The sequence below is a fragment of the Columba livia genome, chromosome W (genome assembly GCF_036013475.1).
Source record: "Columba livia isolate bColLiv1 breed racing homer chromosome W, bColLiv1.pat.W.v2, whole genome shotgun sequence".
NCBI lineage: Eukaryota > Metazoa > Chordata > Aves > Columbiformes > Columbidae > Columba > Columba livia.
The window spans coordinates 5,102,667-5,124,143 of NC_088641.1; the positions used below are offsets into that span (position 1 = coordinate 5,102,667).

The following is a 21,477-nucleotide window of genomic DNA, read 5'->3' on the forward strand; positions in this document are numbered from 1 at the left end:
AGTGGGCAAAACAAAATAGCTTCGTGATTCAAAATAGGAGAAAAGGTTTGAGAGAACCAAAGAAAGCACAGAGTGTGTTCAATAGCAAGCAAAAAGGAGTTCCATGTGGGTGCTTGATAACATAAAAAAGATGCAAAGTCGAAGCAAAGCAAACCAAAACTGAGATGGAAGAAAAGCAAAAGGGAAAAAACCAAAACCAAACAAAATCCCACAACAAAAAACAACCACCAAAACCAAAACAAACAAAAACCACAAAAAAAATCCAAAACAAAAACAAACAACCCCCCAACAACAAAAGCAAAACAAAACCAAACAAAACCCCCAAACAAACAAACAAAAACCCAAAAAGCCAACAACCTCAGTGGTTTGGCTTTGACAACAATGGCCTGGTAGAGTTTCACCTGAAAAGGCATGTCAGAGAGCCCGTGTGATACAGCATTGCCCAAGATAGATCAGGGGCAGAAAACCAGAGACACACATGGGGGGAAGGAGGAACTGAAATTAAAAAAAAAAAATTGAAAAACTCAAAGATACAGGGAGGAAGTTTGATTTACTTAAATAAGAAAACTAGATGTTTAAATGTTTTCCAAGAAAAAAAAAAAAATGACAGAATGGGGACATATCCGTTTGTGGTAAAAAACTCTGCCAGCTGAGGCTACAAGCAACAGAAGGAAACGAAAAGTTGAGGAAACAGAGAGGAAGGAGAGATCAACTGCATACCAAACCACATCACAAAGAGGACCGAACACACCATAGGTGAGAAGGGACAAGCTTTAGCCTCCAGATCCCGCCCCCGTGGAGCATGCCCTCTCCTAGACCGGGCAGCGTGGCGTGCGTGGCGTGCGTGGCGTGCGTGGCGTGCGTGGCGTGCGTGGCGTGCGTGGCGTGCGTGGCGTGCGTGGCGTGCGTGGCGTGCGTGGCGTGCGTGGCGTGCGTGGCGTGCGTGGCGTGCGTGGCGTGCGTTCTGGCCGCTATCTCCCTCCATTCCGCGTGCTGTGCTCGGTCTTGCGGCCCTTGTCTCGTTCTTCCTTCCTTTTGTTCCTGCTCCTCCTCTCTTTCTCCCTTTCTCTCCCTTCCTTCCCCCTTCGTCCCCTCATTTTCCCCCCCCCTCCCTCGATTATGGGCTGGGTTTGATGGGAGCTGAGCTTCGGTGGCGCTGGGTGTGAGCAGACTCGCTTCCCTCCGCCCCCCGGCAGGGCTGGGGCATTTTACTGCTGGGGATGTAAGTGTGGTGAGGGGTAGCTGCTGGGCCCGGGTTGCTGTGGGCTGCGCCGCTGGGTGCTTCATGACCCACTCTCCATGGCGCTCTTGTTGCTTCTGCAGATGAAAGAAGCTATCATGAACCAAGAAAAGCTCGCCAAGCTCCAGGCCCAAGTGCGCATCGGTGGCAAGGTAGGTCATGTCCCCTCCTTACCCTCGGGATTGTGTGTCTCTGCCCATGCACTGGGCCTAGGATGTGGGATCCTGAAAACTCGGGTGGGGAGCAGCCCTCAGGACTCTGAGCTTGGCCGGACCGTCTTCAGGTGAAGCTGCGCTGCTGCAGTGATCTCTAGTCAGTTCAGTAGAAGCAGAACGTAGGAGCTGAACCTCTGGCCTTTTCCGTTTAGGTTTGTAATATTGTAGCTGACTGGTAGCCTATATTCTTGTATAGGCTATATTAGAAAGCACTTAAGATTTGAAGTAAATAGACCTTTACAGCAAGTAATCTCAAGTATAGTTTTCTAAGAGATTAGAGGGCTGTGTTCCAATTTCTTGTCACAAATCTTTAAGATGCCCATGGCTGTTTTCTTGCTTTTTTAGGACAAAGTTGGAGTCATTGTGCATGTCAAACCCTTATCATTGTAGAATAATATGTTTGGAAGACCTTTTTATTATGGCATCTGAATATATGTAATTGTGTGATTATTTATAATATGAAAATAAAAAAGTGTGCTGAATATAGTTGTATGCTAGTAGACATTTTAATTAGAGTTTTGGGGTTTTTTATACTTGAGGAAACGTACACACAATGTTTTAGAATACAAGTTATTCAACAGAACTCTTTCTGACAGTTTCTAGTAGCTTTCATTCCTCTGTTGAAGCTCTCGCCTTTATCTGGAGATTTAGGTAACCTTAAATTGGGGTTAATGCAGTAATTAACTGGCTCAGTGATTTTGTGTATTCTTTGTATGGGTTACTAGTTAAGCAGAGAACTGCTGTCTTATATGTTTATGTGCATGTTACCAGTGTGTGTATTGACTATAGAGGCTTTTAACATTTGTCACTGTGCTGTTGTTGTTTTTCTTCCTTGTGAGAAAAGGTTGCACATTGCCTCTGCTGGAAGATTTTGATGACACTGCAAAGCTGCAGGTGTTAAAAACAAGCTAAATATTATATTTAGGTGGAGGGCTATCGTAGTACTTCATTATGTTAAATTTGATATTTTCATGTAGGATGTTGATACAGCTAAATGCCATGTTGTTTATTCCAAACCTTTTCCCTGAAGAAATCTAGAACTCTGTGTCTGTAGGGAAACTTAACCTTTGCTTGTTTTGCTTTCTAAACAGAGGTGGTCTGGAATACTATGTAGAAGGTTTTTTTAAAAATATATTTATAAAATATTTTGGGAAAATAAGTGTTCTTCAAATTTGTATGTGTAAGTCCATTAGATGGAGATGTCTATTTGGAATTAAAAGTGGTTTGGGTTTTCTCATATTCATTTGTTAATGATCTGTTGATAACTTTGTAGTCTCTGACTATTATTGAAATTTGGCTATAACTTAAGACAGATAATCTAAGGAACAATGAATGGGCTTCAGAAATTACTGAAAACTGTGCTCAGTCTTCAGTTTTATGCCTATGGTAACAGACAAGGGTAAACTTGCAGTTTTTCTTTTCTAAGTAGGATGTTGCAGATTCCCCAGGAGAATTGTGGAATAAAGATTCTCTGCATTGCTTTCTAAAATCTCACACTTGTCACAAGTGTGCAAAGCTCGCTTTATAGTAAAGGAAAGACTGCTGCAGTGCAGTTGGAGGGGTGGGGTTGTGTGTGCTGTAACACAACAACAGAACTTTGTTAAAAAAAAAAAAAAGTTAATTTGTAGATGGCTGCAGAGTAGTTATATGGCCATGAGGATTAGAGTTTGTGAAGAACTAATTAAATATTAGTTTTAAACTTTTTTTTGCAAAGGGTACTGCCCGTAGAAAGAAGAAGGTTGTCCACAGAACAGCTACAGCAGATGACAAGAAACTTCAGTTTTCTTTGAAGAAACTGGGTGTCAACAATATTTCTGGAATTGAAGAGGTAATTGCGGCGATTAGAGACGACGCACACCGAGACGCAGACAGAAATTCACGCAGAGGCAGAGGTCTTGTTCATGAAGGAGCGCAGAGCCTGGCCTAGCAGAGAGATGACTTAGGCCTAGGCTAGCTTCTTTATTCACCATTTACCATTTTATAGGATTTACAGATACAAGCATGGACTAAGATGTTTACACAAGGTGTTTTTCCACTAATTGTTATTAAAAACACACTAAACTCATGTGATGTTTGTCTCACTTGTTTGTCTCACTTGTTTTTCCACTCATTCACAGACCAGGCCCAAGGACATTCACACATCCCAGACACTTGGGGGCGGTTATCCAGCCCGAGATACCATTCTCACGAGTCTGGGCTGTAACTTTTTACAATTATGAGAAAGATACTTCAAAGTAATCTGTCCAAGGTCTTTTATATATTATTATGTTAGTATTATGTCTTCGACCATCCGGATGGTCATGTTAGTATTGATCTTCCTTTATCATCCAGGTGGCCGGAACCGCACATTTTGTTTTCTCACTTTTTACTTTCCAACAGTAATTGCTTCAAAGGGAAAAATGCTTTTCTATGTAGAAATATAAAATGTATCCAACTTAATTTCCCGGTAAGTAACATCTTGAACTTGTCTGTAAATTATCAATAGGTCTTCATTGAACTTTAGGAACTTTAGCTAGTTTGCTGTTAAATTGAAAAATCATGCTAAACTGCTTGAAATACTGGATTTTTTTTTTTTTTTTTTTTTTTTTTTTCAGGTAAATATGTTTACCAGTCAAGGAACAGTCATTCACTTCAATAACCCTAAAGTTCAGGCATCTCTGGCTGCTAACACTTTCACTGTCACTGGCCATGCTGAGACAAAGCAGCTGACAGAAATGCTTCCTAGCATCTTAAATCAGCTTGGAGCTGACAGTTTGACCAGCCTGAGGAGACTGGCAGAAGTCCTACCCAAGCAACGTAAGTCGAAACTTGAATGTATTTCATGGTGGCAGCTGATATGCGTCTTATTTGTATAGCTGCAGTGAAATTCAGTGCACTCTTACTGTCTGCAAGCATATTATAAAATGCTTATAAAGAAATGGAACTCTTAGATGTTATTTATAGCTCAAATCCAACAATTAATATTAAAGAATAAAGCAGAGGCACCTGTCTCTCAGCATATCTTGCAGCTGGTCTAGGACTGGAAAGTCGTAGCCAGACTTGACTTCATGGTAGTTTACTTCTTGGTGTGGCTTCAATATTTTGACATACCTAGTTCATGAAAGCTAGGTACAGTTACTATGGGAGAGTTAGGTTTAAAAAAAATACATACTTTGAGTATGTCTGTTTTGACACTTTCAAGGAAAACATAAACAATGAGGAGAGGGACTTGAGGACAGACATCTTGCTACTGCTTTGCTCCTTCACAGGTGGGGTGAAGGTATTTCATCTTGCATGAGCTTTTTGATAGCGAAGAGGGGGGGGAATTATACAGTATCTGTAAGGAAATATCTCTTTCCCCGTGCTTTTCTTGAAAACTGAGAAGGATTAATTAGGATAAAATGGAGGTGATAGGCTAAACTGTCTCATACTCTCTAGGTAGTACAGCTAAGAATAGCAGTAAAAGTAGTGACTCAGGCACCTAGGGAACTGAGCCATCTATTCTTAGCATTATACTATTGCAGTTTCACAGATGCTCATTGGTCTGCTACAATGGACATGGTGAGGTCTCACTAGCTCTGGCAAATACAATGGGAATAGTTAAGAAATTACTGAGTCAGCAGAGATGTCGTGGGTGAGTGATTTAGGGTCCTGCTTGCTGCAGAGGAGTGTTTAGATCACTTAAAGAAAAGTCTGGTCTCGGCGGTGCGGCAATGAGGAACGACGTGCACCGGGACGCAGACAAAGATGCACACAGAGGCGGAGATCGTGTTTGGGAAGAAGTGCAGAGCTGGGCAGAGCAGAGAGCTGAGCCAGGCTGAGGCCCTGTTTATTAGCCATTGACAATTTATAGGTTTTACAGATCTAGGCCTGGACTAAGAAGTTAAACAAGATGTTTTGTCAATAATAGTTATTAAAAATACACCACACTCATGTTGTGACTGTTTTCAGTCACGTTCCCATGCATATCTTGTGCGTGGCGTTCCGACCCACTCATTCACATGCCCAGACTCAACATTCACGTATCATACATATGGGTGTGGTTTTCTGACCCGAGATATAATTCTCACTGGCCTGGGATATCACTCCTTACACTCATAAGGAACATACTTCTGTATAACCTGTCCAAGGCTATTTAGCTGGAACCGCACATCCTGCCATTCCCACAGGCAGGGTCTGCCAGACAGAGTAGTTAGAAAGAAGGAAAAATCCATCGTGCACAAATTCTGTGTTTTGTACCACTACTATCTGTAGCTTCCCAGGCAAGTGGGCCATGAGGTCTAGTTAAAGTCATAGCTACAGTTCCACTTTGTGGTAAATTCACCGTAACAGGTTGCCCTGGCTGTAATGCTATGTATTCTCTTTCATTACAAGGTGGAATGTTAGACTCAGTTTTTACAAAGAATGCTTATCTCACAAGGCCCCCTGTGGGCCCATACTGATTATTTAATTGGTGAAGTACTTTGGAAAGTATTCCACCGAGCCTCATATGGCTTAAGGTTCTTTTTCAATAAGCCATTAGCTCTTTGTGTCATCCTATTTGATTGAGGGTAATATGGGGTGTGGAATACCCATTGAATTCCTTCTTGTTTTGCCAATTTTTGTACTTCTACACATGAAAAACATGAACCATTATCACTTTGGATGGCATCAGGAGTAGGTAGACTTGAGAACCAAGATGATAGCCCTCGTACTGCGCTTTGTCTATCGGCCTTTTGGCACTTGGTTGCCATAAGCAAGCCGGAGACTACCTCCACCCTCATGAGGATATATCAATATCCTGCAGAGGGTTTGAATGGCCCAATATAATGAATTTGACATGTAGACCACAAGGTTTTTCCTTGATCGATAGGTAGGGGTGGTGTTTCTTTACCTGTATGACCTAGTTTTTGATGTAACCATTCTCCCAACCGATACCATTCGAAATTTAACAAGTTCCCTATTGTCATTTTTCTGATTTTAGTCAATTCATCCACCTTTTGGTTCCAATTTGTGGCTGCTTTATTGCCTTTGGTGTGAGCTTTTACCCATCCCACCTTGAATGGTGTTCTTCTGGCTATTTCTAGTAACATTTGCCAATCTTGACTTCTACAAATTGGGGATCTATTTACTTCCTAATTCAGTAATTCCCATTGACAGAGCCACTGTGTGGTTTGCTTTTCCAGAAGAATGAGTACAGTGGGTGAGCAATGATAGAAAATCCAGGCACGTGCTTTCTCCGGTGTCCTAAAGTTCTCATTAGCTGTTTTAATTCTTTCCTGGATTGAGGCATCTGTGATTGTTATTTAGGGTGTCCAGTAGAATTGTTGCCCTACCTGTGATCCACCAAATACCTAAAGATTTCACTTCTTTACCCTGTCCTTGACATTTTTCAGATGGAATCTCAATATTTGCTTTGCGTAGAGCTTGCCAAATTGCTGCTTTCCTCACCTTTTCAGGTGTAGCCCCTCCAATTAAAATATCATCAGTATATTGGTACAGTTTTACATCTTGACGGAGGGGGGCTTTGTCTGTAAAAGTTCAGCAAGCACAGCATGAACAGTTGTGGATGAATGTTTATATACCTGTGGGAGTCTGTTAAAGGTGTATTGTATACCTTCCCAAGTAAAAGCAAATTTCTCTTTATCCTCTTCCTGCAAGGGAACCATAAAGAACGTATCTTTTACATCTAGTGCTGCCATCCATGAGTATGCAGCTCCTTGCGAAGTAGTGTTAAATTCGCAATGCTTGGTACAACAGGTGTTAACGGGGTTGTATTAGCATTCAGGCACCTATAATCAATTGTTAGGCGCCACCTCCCTTCTGGTTTCCGAACTGGCCAGACTGGTGAATTGTATGGAGAGCGGGTCCTGAAGATAATATGCCATTTTTGCAAGTCTGCTATTACCTCTGAGATTCCATTTCATGCCGCAGCAGAAATAGGGTATTGTGGTACTCTAGAGATCTTTGGATCAGGGAGCACAGGGGCTACCCAGAATACACACACTGTAGCCTCCCAACTTTGATCAGGGTGTGGCAGATATGCACTCGACTCCCCCCAGCCAGACCAGCAGCAGTTTGGTGCAGGCTCCAGAGGAGGTAAAGGCCTGAGCCATAGCCAGACCAAGAGCTCCTTTTGGGAAACCCACAAGTAAGCAGAATGGCACACTGAACACTGATGAGTTGTGGGCACAGGGAGTCTTGTGCATACTTTTCCCACTGTATGCAATTTGACTACGAGTCACCCACCTGCCACCAAACTCTTTTAAGTCGCACTTCTCTTTGAGAAATCTAAACATTCTTCTGCAATAAGCATGTCCTGGTTTTGTTAAAAAACAAGTTTCTCTTTTAGTGAATTTGCCTGTCGGCTAAAGCCTTCATATTAGCTGCATTTTCCTGGAGAACCAGATACATGTTTTGGTAAACCTAGCAATGGAATGCAAACTTATTGATAAGCATGGATGGACATCTCGCAAGAGGGGCAATGAGAAACCGGTGACCAAGAAACTGACCAACTGTGTATAACATTCCATTCACGTGAATACTTCATACAAAAGTGGGAGATCACGAGGATCTTGTCCCTTTTTTCCTCATGGCTGACATTAGGAGAGGACCTTGCTAGTCGTCCCTGCGAACTGAGGCCTAGTGAGAGACTGAATCCAGCTCCGGTTGGCTGCAGAGTCCAGTCCAGGACTTCGGGTGCCGGTTCTGCAGTTGCTGAGACTTTCAAGAATAGTTTTGTATATTTTGTATTATTTTCTCTATTCTTATTAGTAGCATTAGTAAAACATCTTTAATTTTTTCCAACTCTCTTCTCTCTGTCCTTCTTTTCCTCCCGATCGCCTGTCCTTAGTGGGAAGGGGGGAGAGGGAGGGGCAAAAAGGGGGAAGTGGGGGGAGAGGAGGTTAACAATACATCTGCCAGGGTTTTATTGTCACCCCGCAATCTAAACCCTCAACAAAGCAGAACCCTAAATTACTCCCCTGTGACACAGGGTTAGGGTCAGCATTTGAACCAAAGGGTTATACCCTGCCATTCAGTAGGCACCAGTTCCATCCGTTCAAAATATCAAAACCCAAGATATTTTCATGATGGTGTTTAACTGCAAAGTGAGTAGCCAATATGTTTCTCACCCAGAAGCCGTAAATTAACTTTAGCAGTTTGACACACAACACTCCCTCCATTACTGCTGGTGTCACTGTTTATTGCAGGACAACAATAAAGTCTGGCAGATGTTCTCTATTAACCCCTGCCCTCCCCACTAAGGAAAGGGAATAGGAGGAAAAGGGAGAGAGACTTACAAGTTGGAAAGTTTTTAAAAAAAAGCTTTGCTAATAATGAGAGGAAGTATTACAAAATATACAAAACCAGTATTGAGTAGCACAGCAGCTGTGGTGAGTTGCCAGCAGGGGCTGTGTTGAGTCACTTGGCATGGGGGCTGGTGGGGGCATTGTGCTAGTGGCTGCAGGGCAGGCACTGGGAAGTCCTAGACTGGACTCAGCAGTAGACAGGAATTGGATTCAGGGATGCACAGACTACAACCAGGATCAGGATTGTAGGCAGGAGAATGAGCAGGGTCCTCTTCAGATGCCAGCCACGGACAAAGAGATTGAGATCCTCGTGACCTCTCAGCTTTAAACTGTGTATGATGTGGATGGCATGGAATACCTTGTTGGTCAATTTGGGTCACGTGTTCTGTCTGCCTATCGTTGCAAGTACAACCCTCTTAATTATGGAACATAAGAAATTTACCAATGACCTTGGCTGCTATAGCAGCCAAGTTTATATAGAGTTTGTGGCACGTATGGGGTTGTAAGCCTTACGTTATTACACTACTCACAGAAGGAGAAGCAAAGAAATAGGGATATAGGAAAGGAAGGAAGGAAAGGAAAGAGAGGGATTCCGCCACCCTTACGGCTCTGCACCGTGACCTCCTGAACCTTTCACCCTGTCACTTTGTTGACTGTCATGATTCAATGTAATTTGCAAAACCTTCTTCCCCTGTCAGACTAGCTCTAGTTCTAGTTTATCTTGGAGGCAGACAGTAGTAGTGCCAGGATCAGTGAATGAAGCTACTTTGTTTGGCTCTGGAAAATCAAGAGGCAAAGAAGGGAATCTTCATTGTTTTTTCCCTCATGCTGCCTTCATTTCAAAAGCTGCGAAATGTCTGTCGTTACAGAAATTAACTTAATCCAAACATATGCAGGGACAGGAGTTGGACTTGATCCTTGTGGGTCCCTTCCAACTCAGGGTATTCTATGATTCTATGAGTATTTACCTGCCCCTCACATGGTGATTCATTCCAATAGTTATATTTGATTCTGGTGTCTTCTTGCTTCTCATTGGATTCTTTCACTGAATTCAGAGAGGCCCTTATTTTGTTTAGCTGCAGACATTGTTTATAGTCCGTAGCTGCTTCATGCTGGCCTTCAAAGTGTTATTTTGTCTGAATGAATCCTGTTTTGTTCATCAAAGTGCAAAACAGGCCTTGGTGCTGGTCTGTAGCTTCCTGTTGGCTTTGAAGGTGTTATTTTGACCGAGAAAATTTTGTTCTTCCCAGTAAAGTGCAAAACAGACCTTATCTTGTAGGTGTCCATGATGGTTTGTAGCTGTTTTTTTTTTGGTTTTTTTTTTTTTTTTTTTTTTTTTTTTTTTTTTTTTTTCTTCATTAAGTAGATACATATTTGGTGAATATGAGTAGAACTTTACAACATACAGTTTAAGGTTTCAGCACATTTAGCTTACTAATTAACGTGAAGCAGATAGTATATTAAAAATCACACGACCATATAATTCTAAATTATTTGTTCTTTTTAAAATGCATTTACTTAAGCTAAATGTTTAATATAAAACTTCAATTGGGCTCATTCAGTGGTCTTTGAGTAGTAAAAGATCATCACCATAGAGCCACGCTTGTTTAGCAGAGAGAGCTGAAAGTAGACTAACCCAGGCCATCATATTTATGGTGTCAAGTGGTTGGCTCATAGTCAAATTGCATACTGTGGGAAAGGTATGCACGAGACTCCTTGCATTGATGACTTATCAGTGTTCAGTGTGTTTTTCTGCTTCCTTGTGGGTTTCCTAAAAGGAATTCTTGGCCTGGCTACAGCTCAGGCCTTTACTTCTTTTGCCTGTACCAAACTGCTGCTGGTTTGGTTGGGGGGTCTAGTGCATCTGTCACAGATGTAGACCAGGACATATGGTTACCTCAACCACCTAAGTATAAAATTGTGCATCCAGTTCCATAGTCCTCTGACTTTGCCAGGGAACTGTAATATATTTAAAAGTTCCTCTAGTCATGTGTATCTACCTTGAAGGCCTGCATTCATAAGATCCTAAGATTTCCTTATAACTTGCTGATGTTGTAAAATATGTAAGCCTCAAGAACTATTGAGTAGTCAGTAAACCAAGCTGCTTTTAAGAGAAATTGGTAAAATCAGTCTCTGCGTTTTTAGCTGAAAATGATTACCATGCAAGGCACTCTATATAATCTAGAACCAAGGTGGTGACTAGTAAAGCTGGTTTAACATGCATCTTCTCATTTTCCAGATAGGGTGTTTGAGCATTATTGGTAACAAAGGGTTAGTTGCCCATTTTTTATTCAGTAGGGGAACTGGATAGAGCATTGCAGTTTAGCTCAGGCTCTTTTGATCATGTTTTCAAAAAACACAAAGCAAAACAGCCTTGTAATCAAGATGCTTATGATGAGCTTGACTGATACTTTGAACTGCTTGCTCTTGCAGATGTGGATGGAAAAGCACCACTTGCTCCTGGTGATGATGATGAAGTTCCAGGTAAGAACAAGCATGCAGTGGAGGAAAAGGAAGTGAATTTGCTGAGAGGTAACGTGCAGTATAAGATTGGGCCAAGGACAGGAAGAGTATTGAGTAGTCACTTGCTGTTACAGAATTTCTGTGAGCATTGTTTTCAGATACCGTGTGAGACTTAGATGGACCACTGGTTTGAAGCTAGCATTTTTGTCCTGTGTAGGAGTAATAGTTATGGCTAAGATAATTATTTAATATTCAATAAGAAGAGTGGTAAGAAACTGCCTTTTCAGTATCACTTTGCCCAGTTGTGGGTATGGTGAAGTTAAATGCTCTTAGAATTGTGCTTTATAATGAACCATCTAAAACTTATTTAAACAAGAAGAATGAACTATGAAGCTCTTAAATGTTGTTTGGTCTGTATTTTATAAGCTGATTTTTTTTTCCCCTTGTAAGCACTTTATATGAATTAGAACTTGGGGGTGGTGGGGGGGGTGAAAATTGGCGAAGCAGAAGTGGGTCAAACTTTAATTTCAAAATCTTTCTTTTTCTAGATCTTGTTGAAAACTTTGATGAAGCTTCAAAGAATGAGGCAAACTGAACTAAGTGACACTTTCTGAATAAAGTTAAAACTTGAAAAAGCTACATCGAGCTTTTATTTTATATTGTGACTGCTTTTGATTTTATTTTTATTTCCTGATGAGATCTCGAGATTTGTAATATTTGGAAACTCCTTGAACCTGCAGCTCTTTTTCCATTATTGCTTGTACTAAATATTATTTTTGTGGCCTGGTTGAACAAGCCTATTTGAAATAAGTCAGATTGCCAATCCATCTCTGGCTAGACATAATTTTTGCATAACCTGCCTGTATAGAAGCAGAACCCCATCTTTAATGAACTTTGGTATACAATAAAAAATAAACTTTCTGGTGTTACTTTTTGTCAGAAAAGCAGGAAAAAAATTGTCCTTAACTAGTAAAAAATCATAAAAGGTCTTGCTTTTCTGCAGAGCATCTTCTTTTTGCTGTGACCCTATGGGACAAACCTAAACAGAAAAGGCTGGAGGTTCAGCTCCTATTTTCTGCTTCTACTGAACTGACTAGAGATCCCTGCAGGAGTGCAGCTTCCCCTGAGGACAGTCTGCATTGAATATTACCACTGTTAAACAAGTAATAGAAGAAGATAAAGGAAGTGCACAAGGGGGAGAGTTAGGAGCAGTAGTTCTGGCAGCACAAAATGAAGCAAAACTATGTGGACTCCTATGCTGTGGGGGCTGGTGCCACCCAATGGCTCTGTCAATGGGAGTTACTGAATTAGGAAGTAAATAGATCCCCAATTTGGAGAAGTCAAGATTGGCAAATGTTACTAGAAATAGCCAGAAGAACACCATTCAAGGTGGGATGGGTAAAAGCTCACACCAAAGGCAATAAAGCAGCCACAAATTGGAACCAAAAGGTGGATGAATTGACTAAAATCAGAAAAATGACAATAGGGAACTTGTTAAATCTTGAATGGTATCAGTTGGGAGAATGGTTACATCAAAAATACCAGAATACTCTCTTGGGCCTTGAAACGCAAGTCGTGTGGTGACACAGCACTCCAGGTAGAATGGAGTCATATATATGTGTATATAGCTGTAAAGCATATTGTTGTTTTGTTTCTCTTTGAGCCATGAATTAACTTTAGCGGTTTGACACACAACACTCCCTCTGTTAATGCTGGTGTCACCGTTTATTGCAGGACAACAATAAAGTCTGGCAGATGCTCTCTATTAACCCCGCCACCCTTACGGCTCTGCAGCGTGAACGATGGGACTTGTAGTCTGGGTCCAGTGATGTGTCGCTTCTGGTGTCCTGTGATGAAGATGCTGGGGTTTGTAGTTGAGGAGTGCAGCGTCCTCAGGTGACTGGTTTGGCTCCTGTGACGAGGCTGGTGGGCAGAGTGGTCCTCAGCATGGTGGGTTCCCTGCCCGTGCTTTGGTATAGGTGAGCCTTTTTATAGCTCTCTGGGTTGCCTGCTTGCGTAATTTTTTCTTTTGTCTTTTGCAGAGGTGTTATTGCTAAAAGATAGAAAAGTCTGGGGCGTGATTGCAAAAGATAGACAAGTTTCGGGCCATCTTGAAGGGTCTCAGCTTTTCCCTTTGTGTCATGCTGGGCATATCAGAAGGTGGAGCTACGTGCCTTCCAGCATGTCCCCCACATCCTGCTGTCAGCCAGCCGGCCTTTGTCTGTGGCTCCTTAGCTTGTTGTAGGTATATAAATCACAATTCACCATATCTTGAGTGTCTCATCTCCTGCTACTAGGCCACAATGTTTGAGGCGTGATTCTTTTCAGTCTTTGACAATGTCCCATCTCCTGAGGGTGGAGGAACTGGTTTTGGCACAGTGTTTGAGACATAAATATTTTCAGTCTCTGACAGAGTACAGTTAACCTTGGAGCCTTTGTATCCTCTACTCCAAAACCCTAGGAGTCAACCTCAAGTCTCACCTGGTGCCTTTTGCCAGAGGCTCCAGGTAGGACCATTGTCCCCAGCTGCAGTATAGAGCACATTGTTAATATCTTGTCCTGTCTGGACTGGTCCAAGGGCTACTGCGTGTACAATCTCTTGTTTACTTTGTTCAAAGGCCTGTCACTGTTCAGAGCCCCATTGAAAATCACGCTTCTTTCAGGTCACTTGATAGAGAGGGCTCACAATTTGACTGTAATCTGGAATATGCATTCTCCAGAAATCCACAATGCCTAAGAAGGCTTATGTTTCCTTTTTGTTAATTGTTGGGGATATAGCTGTTATTTTGTTAAATACCCGTATTGGAATCTGGTGACGCCCATCTTGCCGTTTAATTCCTAAAAAATGGGTCTCTCATGCAGGTCACTTGACCTTACCTCTCTTTATGGCAAAACCAGCTTTCAAAAGAATTTGAATTATTCTGTCACCTTTCTCAAAGACTTCTGCTGCTGTGTCACCCTGTACAGTGATGTCATCAATGTATTGCAGGTGTTCTGGAGCTTTACCTTGTTCCAGTGCAGTTGTCCCTCTCCTCCACCTGACTGGAGGCAGGGCCCCTCTATTTCTGTTTACTCGTCTCTGGTAGGGAGAGACAAGAATCCCATATACCCTGGCTGGAAAGCTGCCCACAGGAAACTGGAACAGCTTTTTTTCTTGGGAGTTTTCTTTTTTAACTCATGTACTTGTGCCTCTAGATCAGTGGTAGCTTTTCCATACCAATCCCTAATACCTTCCCCCTGGTCACACAGGAAAAAACACAATTCTTGTGGCGTGTTCTGTTTCTCTCAAGTTGGTCCTGCAGAAGCGCATCTTCTCCTAATAGCTGTGCCTTGACCCTGTGCAGGTGGAGAGTAAGATCTATTCTCCCTCTTGGACAATTTGTCACACAGTTTCTCCACACCTGAGATACAGGCCTGTAGGGGGGAAGAGGGACCGTCTTCATACTGATGCATTTTGTTAGCTACTTCACCCCCAGTTAGTGGCTCTTCTACCGCAATGGCAAATATTCCCAATGTGTGGGTATAAGTTAGTGGTGTACTCTGCACAAACTTCCGCAGTATAGGTCAGGTGTATGGCATTTCATCAGGATCTAGAATTATCTGTGGGTTGCTGTAAATCGTCTCTCATACAGCCAGTTCTCTCAGATACCTAATACCTTTCTCCATGGTGGTCCATTTGCTTGGGTGACATATGATATCATCCTTCAAGGGGTACTTGTTCTTTACTGCTGACAAGATTCTCCTCCAGAGGCCTTGAGTTTTTGTCTTCTTCCCAATCGCCTTATCAATGCCACCTTCTCTGGTCAGGGATCCCAGTGTTATAGTTGTAACTAAGTTTTGTAAACTATATCCAAGATTCTTACCTTATCTTGAGGCTTTGCAGGTTGTATACAAAAAGAGAACTAAAAGTTAGTCCTTATCTTATCTTGAAAGGATAGGATGTGCTGAGAATGCACATCTAAGAAATCCAAGAATTTTACATGATTTCACAATGAACATAGGAATAGCGCGCATGTGTGGTGACAAAAGATGAAAAGTACACGGGTGAAGAAGACTTCTTACTTCATCCTGAAGACCTCCTGAACGACCACCAGAGGACACTGCGCATGCTTAGAGTAGTTCCAAGGTGTTGCAACTGATATTGTGAAATAGTTGTGTAATCTGATGAATATGCAATACATACGTTGTAACCCTAATGAATATGTATGTAACCAAATTGTATAAATGTAGTGGAGTTCGAATCAGTGGTCGAAGCCAGCTTTGGGTGTGAACCCCTGGTTTCCCAGCGCTGAAATAAAAGCACCGCATATAACTACGTCCGTGGTTATGTGTCTCATTTGCTAACATTTTGGCGACCCAGATGGGGCCTCGTGGGCACTGCTGAGGCAGATCGCGTTTTGATCCTACTACGGCTAGCACCGAGGTATTCTTGGGGAGCGCATCGGACGCGACCGACCCTCCGCTGCTCTCGACGGACCTCTGATTGGTAAGAAGGTGCTTTTATTATTATTTGGGTACACAACATCTGGTTCCTGAATCCTGGTAGCCTGCCGGTCAGACGCGGCGAAAGCCACGCTCGGTTGGGCAGTGAGCTCCCGATCGGTAAAGCCTATAGGCGCCGTCCGTCAGACAGAGGGAAAGCTCTGCAGGTTCGGCATTTGGTCTGGTTCCTGAATCCTGGTTCCTGAATCCTGGTTTCTGAATTTATTCCAGTCTGGTTCCTGAATCCTGGTTTCTGAATTTGTTCTGGTCTGGTTCCTGTATTTGTTCCTGTATTTGGTCTGGTTCTTGTATTTGTTTCTGTACTTGTTCTGGTCTGGTTCGGTTCCTGTATTTGTGTTTGTTGATATGTCCAATTCAAACGTATCGCAGTTAAATTGCTTACTGAAACATTAGAAGGAGGCTGGGTTTGGACAGTTTATGCATAAAAAGAAGTGTAATTGTGATCTGTTTGCATATTTGAACTCGGTATTCGGTTTGCGTGTCTGAGCTCAGTATTTTAGTTTGTATGTTTATATTTGGTACCAAAAGAATTTGTTTGGGGAAATAATTACAAAATAAGAACCGGTTCTGTTACTAAAGTGCCACCTTGCTACCCCTTCAGATGCATCTGTACACATTAAAGTAAATTGAGTTAGCTGTATTGCAGTTAGTGTTGTTCTGTGGATAGACTGATTTGGATCTAAAATTAATGTCAGGGATTGATGCTTAGTATGCTGTTTATTGACATCTGTAAGAAGTTACAAAAGGTAGGAGCTGAGGGATGTAACTATTGTTCAGCTAATTGGAATTGCATATAAAGTTTATAATAGCAGGAATTAAATGAAGAGAGAAAAAGGGCAAAAGGAGCCCAAACCTATGCCCGGCAGCTTCTCCTTGATAAGCTGTGGAGAAAAAAAAAAAAAAAAAAAAAAAAAAGGTGAAAAGCTGACTGCTTGCTAAAGAGCTGGAAAAGGTGGGGGAAGGGAAGCAGTGGCTGCTAGAGCTGGAGCTGCAGCTCCTCTCCTCCGGGCTCACCGCCCGCGGGGGATGAAGCGGGGGGGGGATCATCAAACATAATATCACCCCTGTGGCAGGCAGTAGGTGTGGGGGGGAACCAGTCTATGTAAAAGTTCCATTTTCGCCAGGGGATTTAGTAATCTGGAAGCAATCGGCTGGTCCTTATCGGGAAAATCCAGATAAGGTTGCAATAATTAAGATGATAATTAAGACGGAGAATCCTGATTGAGATGATTAGCAAGTTATTTTGGATACATTAATGGATTCTACAGAAAAAGATATGGTTATACGGGTTGCAAGGGATAAAGTGAGAGAAGATATCCGGAATGGGAAAGTAGAGGCTAACGTTGATGAGAACTTTCCAAAAGAAGATCCCCGATGGAATTATAATACAGGAGGCGGGTTATGCTGTCTCCAGAGATATCAGGATTGGTTATTGATTGGCATTCAAACTGCTATGCCGAAGCAAATGAATTGGTCAAAATTGTATAACGTAAGGCAGGAAAAGAACAAGTCTCCCTCAGCCTTTTAGAAAGATTAAAAGAGGCTGCCAAAAGATATACGGATTTAGATATAGAAACGGAACAAGTGAAAACTCAGTTGGCTTTAATTTTCTTGGGACAGTCTCAAGATGACATTCGGAAGAAATTGCAGAAATTAGAAGGTGCACAATTAAGGGATTTGGACATAATGTTAGAAACAGCTTGGAAAGTTTATAATAATAGAGGAAAAGAGCAGTCGAGACGTCACCAGCAAAATTTGTTAGCTTTGATCCAGGGACAAGGCAGGGGAGTAGGGGTCTGGGGTAGGGGAGCTGGAAATAGTTGAGGAGGAGGTCGGGGACATGGTTCGTGGAATACCCAAGGAACTCCCCTGAGACCCCTTGTGAGGCTTGGCATCAATCAATGTGCTTATTGTAAGCAGGAAGGACACTGGAAGAATGAATGCCCTGCTAAGAACCCCGCGGGTCAGGTGTCCAATGCGGTGGGAAATGCGGTACAAACTATGGTGTTGGGGGAATACAGTAATGACAGCTGACTATATGAAGGCACGAAAGTGAAAACTCAGAATAAGGAGCCCTTAGTGACAATACAAGTGGGAGACCGGGACGTAAGATTTTTAGTAGACACAGGGGCTACTTACTCTGTATTAAATTCCTTACAGGGGGCGGTAGGTCACAGAGCTACAACAATTGTTGGTGCCACAGGGAAGGAGGAAGTACGGCCATTCCTGCAACCCTTGGATTTGTGTTTTGGAGAAAAGGAACTAACCCACAAGTTCTTATATGTTCCAGATTGTCCAGTTTATCTTTTAGGACGAGATTTGCTGACTAAATTAGATGCCATAATAACATTTGAGGATGGAGATTTGGTAATGAAAATTTCAGAGTCAAAGGTAGCACAAATTTTACTATTAAAGGAAAATCCAATTGTAAAGATACCACAGGCAGTAGAAGACGCAGTGATTCCCACAGTATGGGAAACTGACATACCCGGGAGGTCAAAAGCAGCTAAACTTTTGTAAGTGGAGCTGAAGGAAGGTGCTAAACCAGTACAGTTGAGGCAGTACCCGTTGAAATTAGAAGCTAGATTAGGAGTAGTATCTTTAATTGAGAAATTCTTGAAATATGGAGTTCTAGAAGAGTGTGAATCAGAATACAATACTCCAATCTTTCCGGTAAAGAAACCTGATGGTAGTTATCGACTAGTCCAGGACGTACGGGCAATAAACCAGATCACTAAGGATATATATATCCGGTAGTTGCAAATCCGTATACCTTGTTAACATCTGTGAAAGAGGAATATAAATGGTTTACAGTACTTGATTTAAAAGATGCTTTCTTCTGCATACCCCTTGACCAGGAAAGTAAAAAGTTATTTGCTTTCGAGTGGGAAAATCCACGCAATGGAAGAAAGACCCAATTAACCTGGACGTGCCTTCCACAAGGATTTAAGAATAGTCTGACTATCTTTGGGAATCAACTAGCCAAAGAGCTCGAGGAGTGGACTACAAGAGGCCATATCGGTATATAGGAATTCCCCGACAATGGTATTTGTTGCTGCAATATGTGGATGATATTCTGATTGCTGCTGAGACCCAAGAACTCTGCATCCAGGTAACAAGTGAAATATTGAATCAATTAGGAATGAATGGATATAAAGTGTCAAAAAATAAAGCTCAGATTGCATCCACAACTGTGATCTATCTAGGATGCGAGCTTTCTCAAGGACAGCGAAAACTAGGTATAAACCGTGTGCATGCTATCTGTGCTGTCTCAGAACCGCATAACTTACATGAGTTAAGATCTTTTCTAGGAATGACAGGATGGTGCAGGCTCTGGATCATGGACTATGGGCTTATTGCCAAACCTTTATATGAGGCACAGAAGAATAAGACCTTAGAGTGGGGAAAGCCGCAACAAGAAGCTTTCCAAAAATTGAAACAAGCTTTAATAAAAGCACCTGCTTTGAGCCTACCTGACTTAAGTAAAGACTTTGAGTTATTTGTACATGAACGACAGAGACTTGCCCTAGGGGTATTAACCCAATGGCTGGGATCCTGGAAAAGGCCCGTAGTTTATTTCTCTAAACAACTTGATCCGGTAAGTGCTGGATGGCCGGCGTGCTTGCGGGCGGTGGCTGCTACCGTGATATTAATCCAGGAAGTTCGGAAACTGACCATGGGGAAAAAGATTGAAGTATTTGTATCCCACATGGTGACTACTGTATTGGAACAAAAGGGGGGCCATTGGCTTTCCCCAAGTAGAATGATGAAATATCAAGCGATTTTGACAGAACAAGATGATGTTATCCTAAAAACAACTAACCTAATGAATACAGCTGTGTTTTTAAACGCTGAGACTGAAGAAGAAGATCTGGAACATGATTGTGTGGAGGTCATCGAATACACCCATGCAAGTCGTCCTGATCTGAAGTATACCCCATTGGAGGAGACGGATTGGGAACTTTTTACTGATGGCAGTAGTTTTGAGGAGAGTGGGGTGCGGTATGCAGGATATGCGATTACTACTGCCAAAACAGTAATTGAAGCCAAATCCCTACCACCAAACACATCAGCACAGAAAGCTGAGTTGATTGCCCTAACTAGGGTATTGGAGCTCAGTGAGGACAAAAGGGTCAATATTTGGACTGACTCAAAATATGTGTTCGGTGTTGTTCATGTGCATGGAGCCCTCTGGAAAGAGCGTGGACTACTTTCCTCTCAGGGAACTGTGGACAGGTTTTGATAGATAAAGATTTGTTGCTGAATTAGTCAGGCTCAAAGGAATCCCAAGGCCTCTTAGAGAAGCTGAGAACAGAATCTGCTGTGAGAGAGAGGGGCGTTCCACAATCACCGGGGTCCTGGCGTGGCGTGAATCATCGGACGTATCATCAGTGAGACTCCAGAGCACGGACAGCCCACGATACTCATTTAACGAATCCATGCTTGGAGCGTGGACGCGTGATTAGAATATAGTTACGTACATAAGGAGACTTGTTTCTGTAATAAATGGCTTAGTGTGATTCACATTGAATCGACTTGTTTTGCTGAGTCCCTATCTCGTTCCTACAAATGGTGCCCCCGATGTGATACTCTGAACTGCGTACCACTGAGGTCAGGGAAAAGCCTGGAGCGGCCCAGGCGGAGGCGGATCAGCTGGACTGAAGACCGGGCGGAGGCGTACGGATGTTCCGCATTTTTTTGAAGAAGTCACCGTAAAGGGTGAGCGGCTGGGAGCGGGAGGAGGGAAGAGTGAAGTTATGGGGCAAAATATATCCTCTGAGGAAGAAGCCATAGTTAAACTCCTCCTGCATATTCTCTCTATGAAGGGACTTAAATATGAAGAAAGTAACATCCGTAGACTGTTGGTTTGGTGTAGAACTAACGGCTACCCGATAGAAGCTGAAAAAGCTTTAAAAATTGAACTTTGGAACGATATAGGGCAGAAGTTATGGGATCAGGTTAGCGATGGAGATAAAAAAGCTAAATCACTAGCGACTACTTGGAAGCTTATACTGTCTGCTTTAAAAGAGCTTAAGGCTGAACGGGCTGCGGTTACTGGAATTTTTACAGCGCTACAGCCTGATAAGAACTCTAAAAATAACTATGAAGCTTATCCAGTTCGTGTCTTTGACCCCCTCCCCCCCCCCCCCCAACCCCTGTCATACCATCAGCACCCACGATGATACAGCAGTCTGCGGCGGGGGGAGGAAAATCACTCAGCAGATGGGCCCCCATACCATCACACGACCCTGAAGAGACTAAGCAGTCCAAGGAACTGGAGTCAGATAATTTGTCAAAAGAACTGGTGAAAGCTGAGAATGCTAAAGTCGTAAATAAGTCTAATATCAGTCCTTTTACTGAGTCGTGTCCGCCTTTACCGCCTTCTATCCCTCTAACTCCTACGCCGGACGAGAAGCAGTCGCCGGATAGGAGCTGGGCAAAAGAACTGTGTGAAAGATCAGATCAGCTATTAGGAAGTGAATTCAACAGTCAACAACGTGGTCATGCTGATCGTGATGGGAAAGGGGATTCATTGAAAGGGGCAGGTATCCCACAACTCCTGGAAGAGACACTAATTGACACACCACAGCTACAGACACAACAAGTTTCTGAAATCCTGAGGCAGTCAACAGATCTTGCATATCCAGCTATGAGAGAGGTGTCTGAAACCAACAAAGCAGCCAAATCATTTGCAACTATTGAATAGGGTCCCAATAAGAATTACACGCAATTTATTGACCACCTTCAAGAGGCCATCAGTAAGCAGGACGAAAACTTAGAAGCTAAG

The 21,477-nt window shown here is 42.5% G+C and overlaps 1 protein-coding gene across 2 annotated transcripts; it reads left to right on the forward strand.

The window, feature by feature from the left end:
* Positions 1-871: 871 nt before the first annotated feature.
* Positions 872-15,501, forward strand: LOC135577065 (transcription factor BTF3). Of its 2 annotated transcripts, none has more exons than XM_065044723.1 (6): positions 872-1,222; positions 1,324-1,392; positions 3,170-3,283; positions 4,050-4,251; positions 11,157-11,207; positions 11,735-15,501. In XM_065044723.1, exons 2-6 carry the CDS (start codon positions 1,324-1,326, stop codon positions 11,779-11,781), a joined length of 483 nt encoding a protein of 160 aa, XP_064900795.1. In that variant the 5' UTR covers positions 872-1,222; the 3' UTR covers positions 11,782-15,501. The 2 variants fall into 2 exon arrangements, with proteins under 2 accessions (XP_064900795.1, XP_064900794.1); XM_065044722.1 differs by having other exon boundaries at positions 905-957.
* The last annotated feature ends 5,976 nt before the right edge of the window (positions 15,502-21,477 follow it).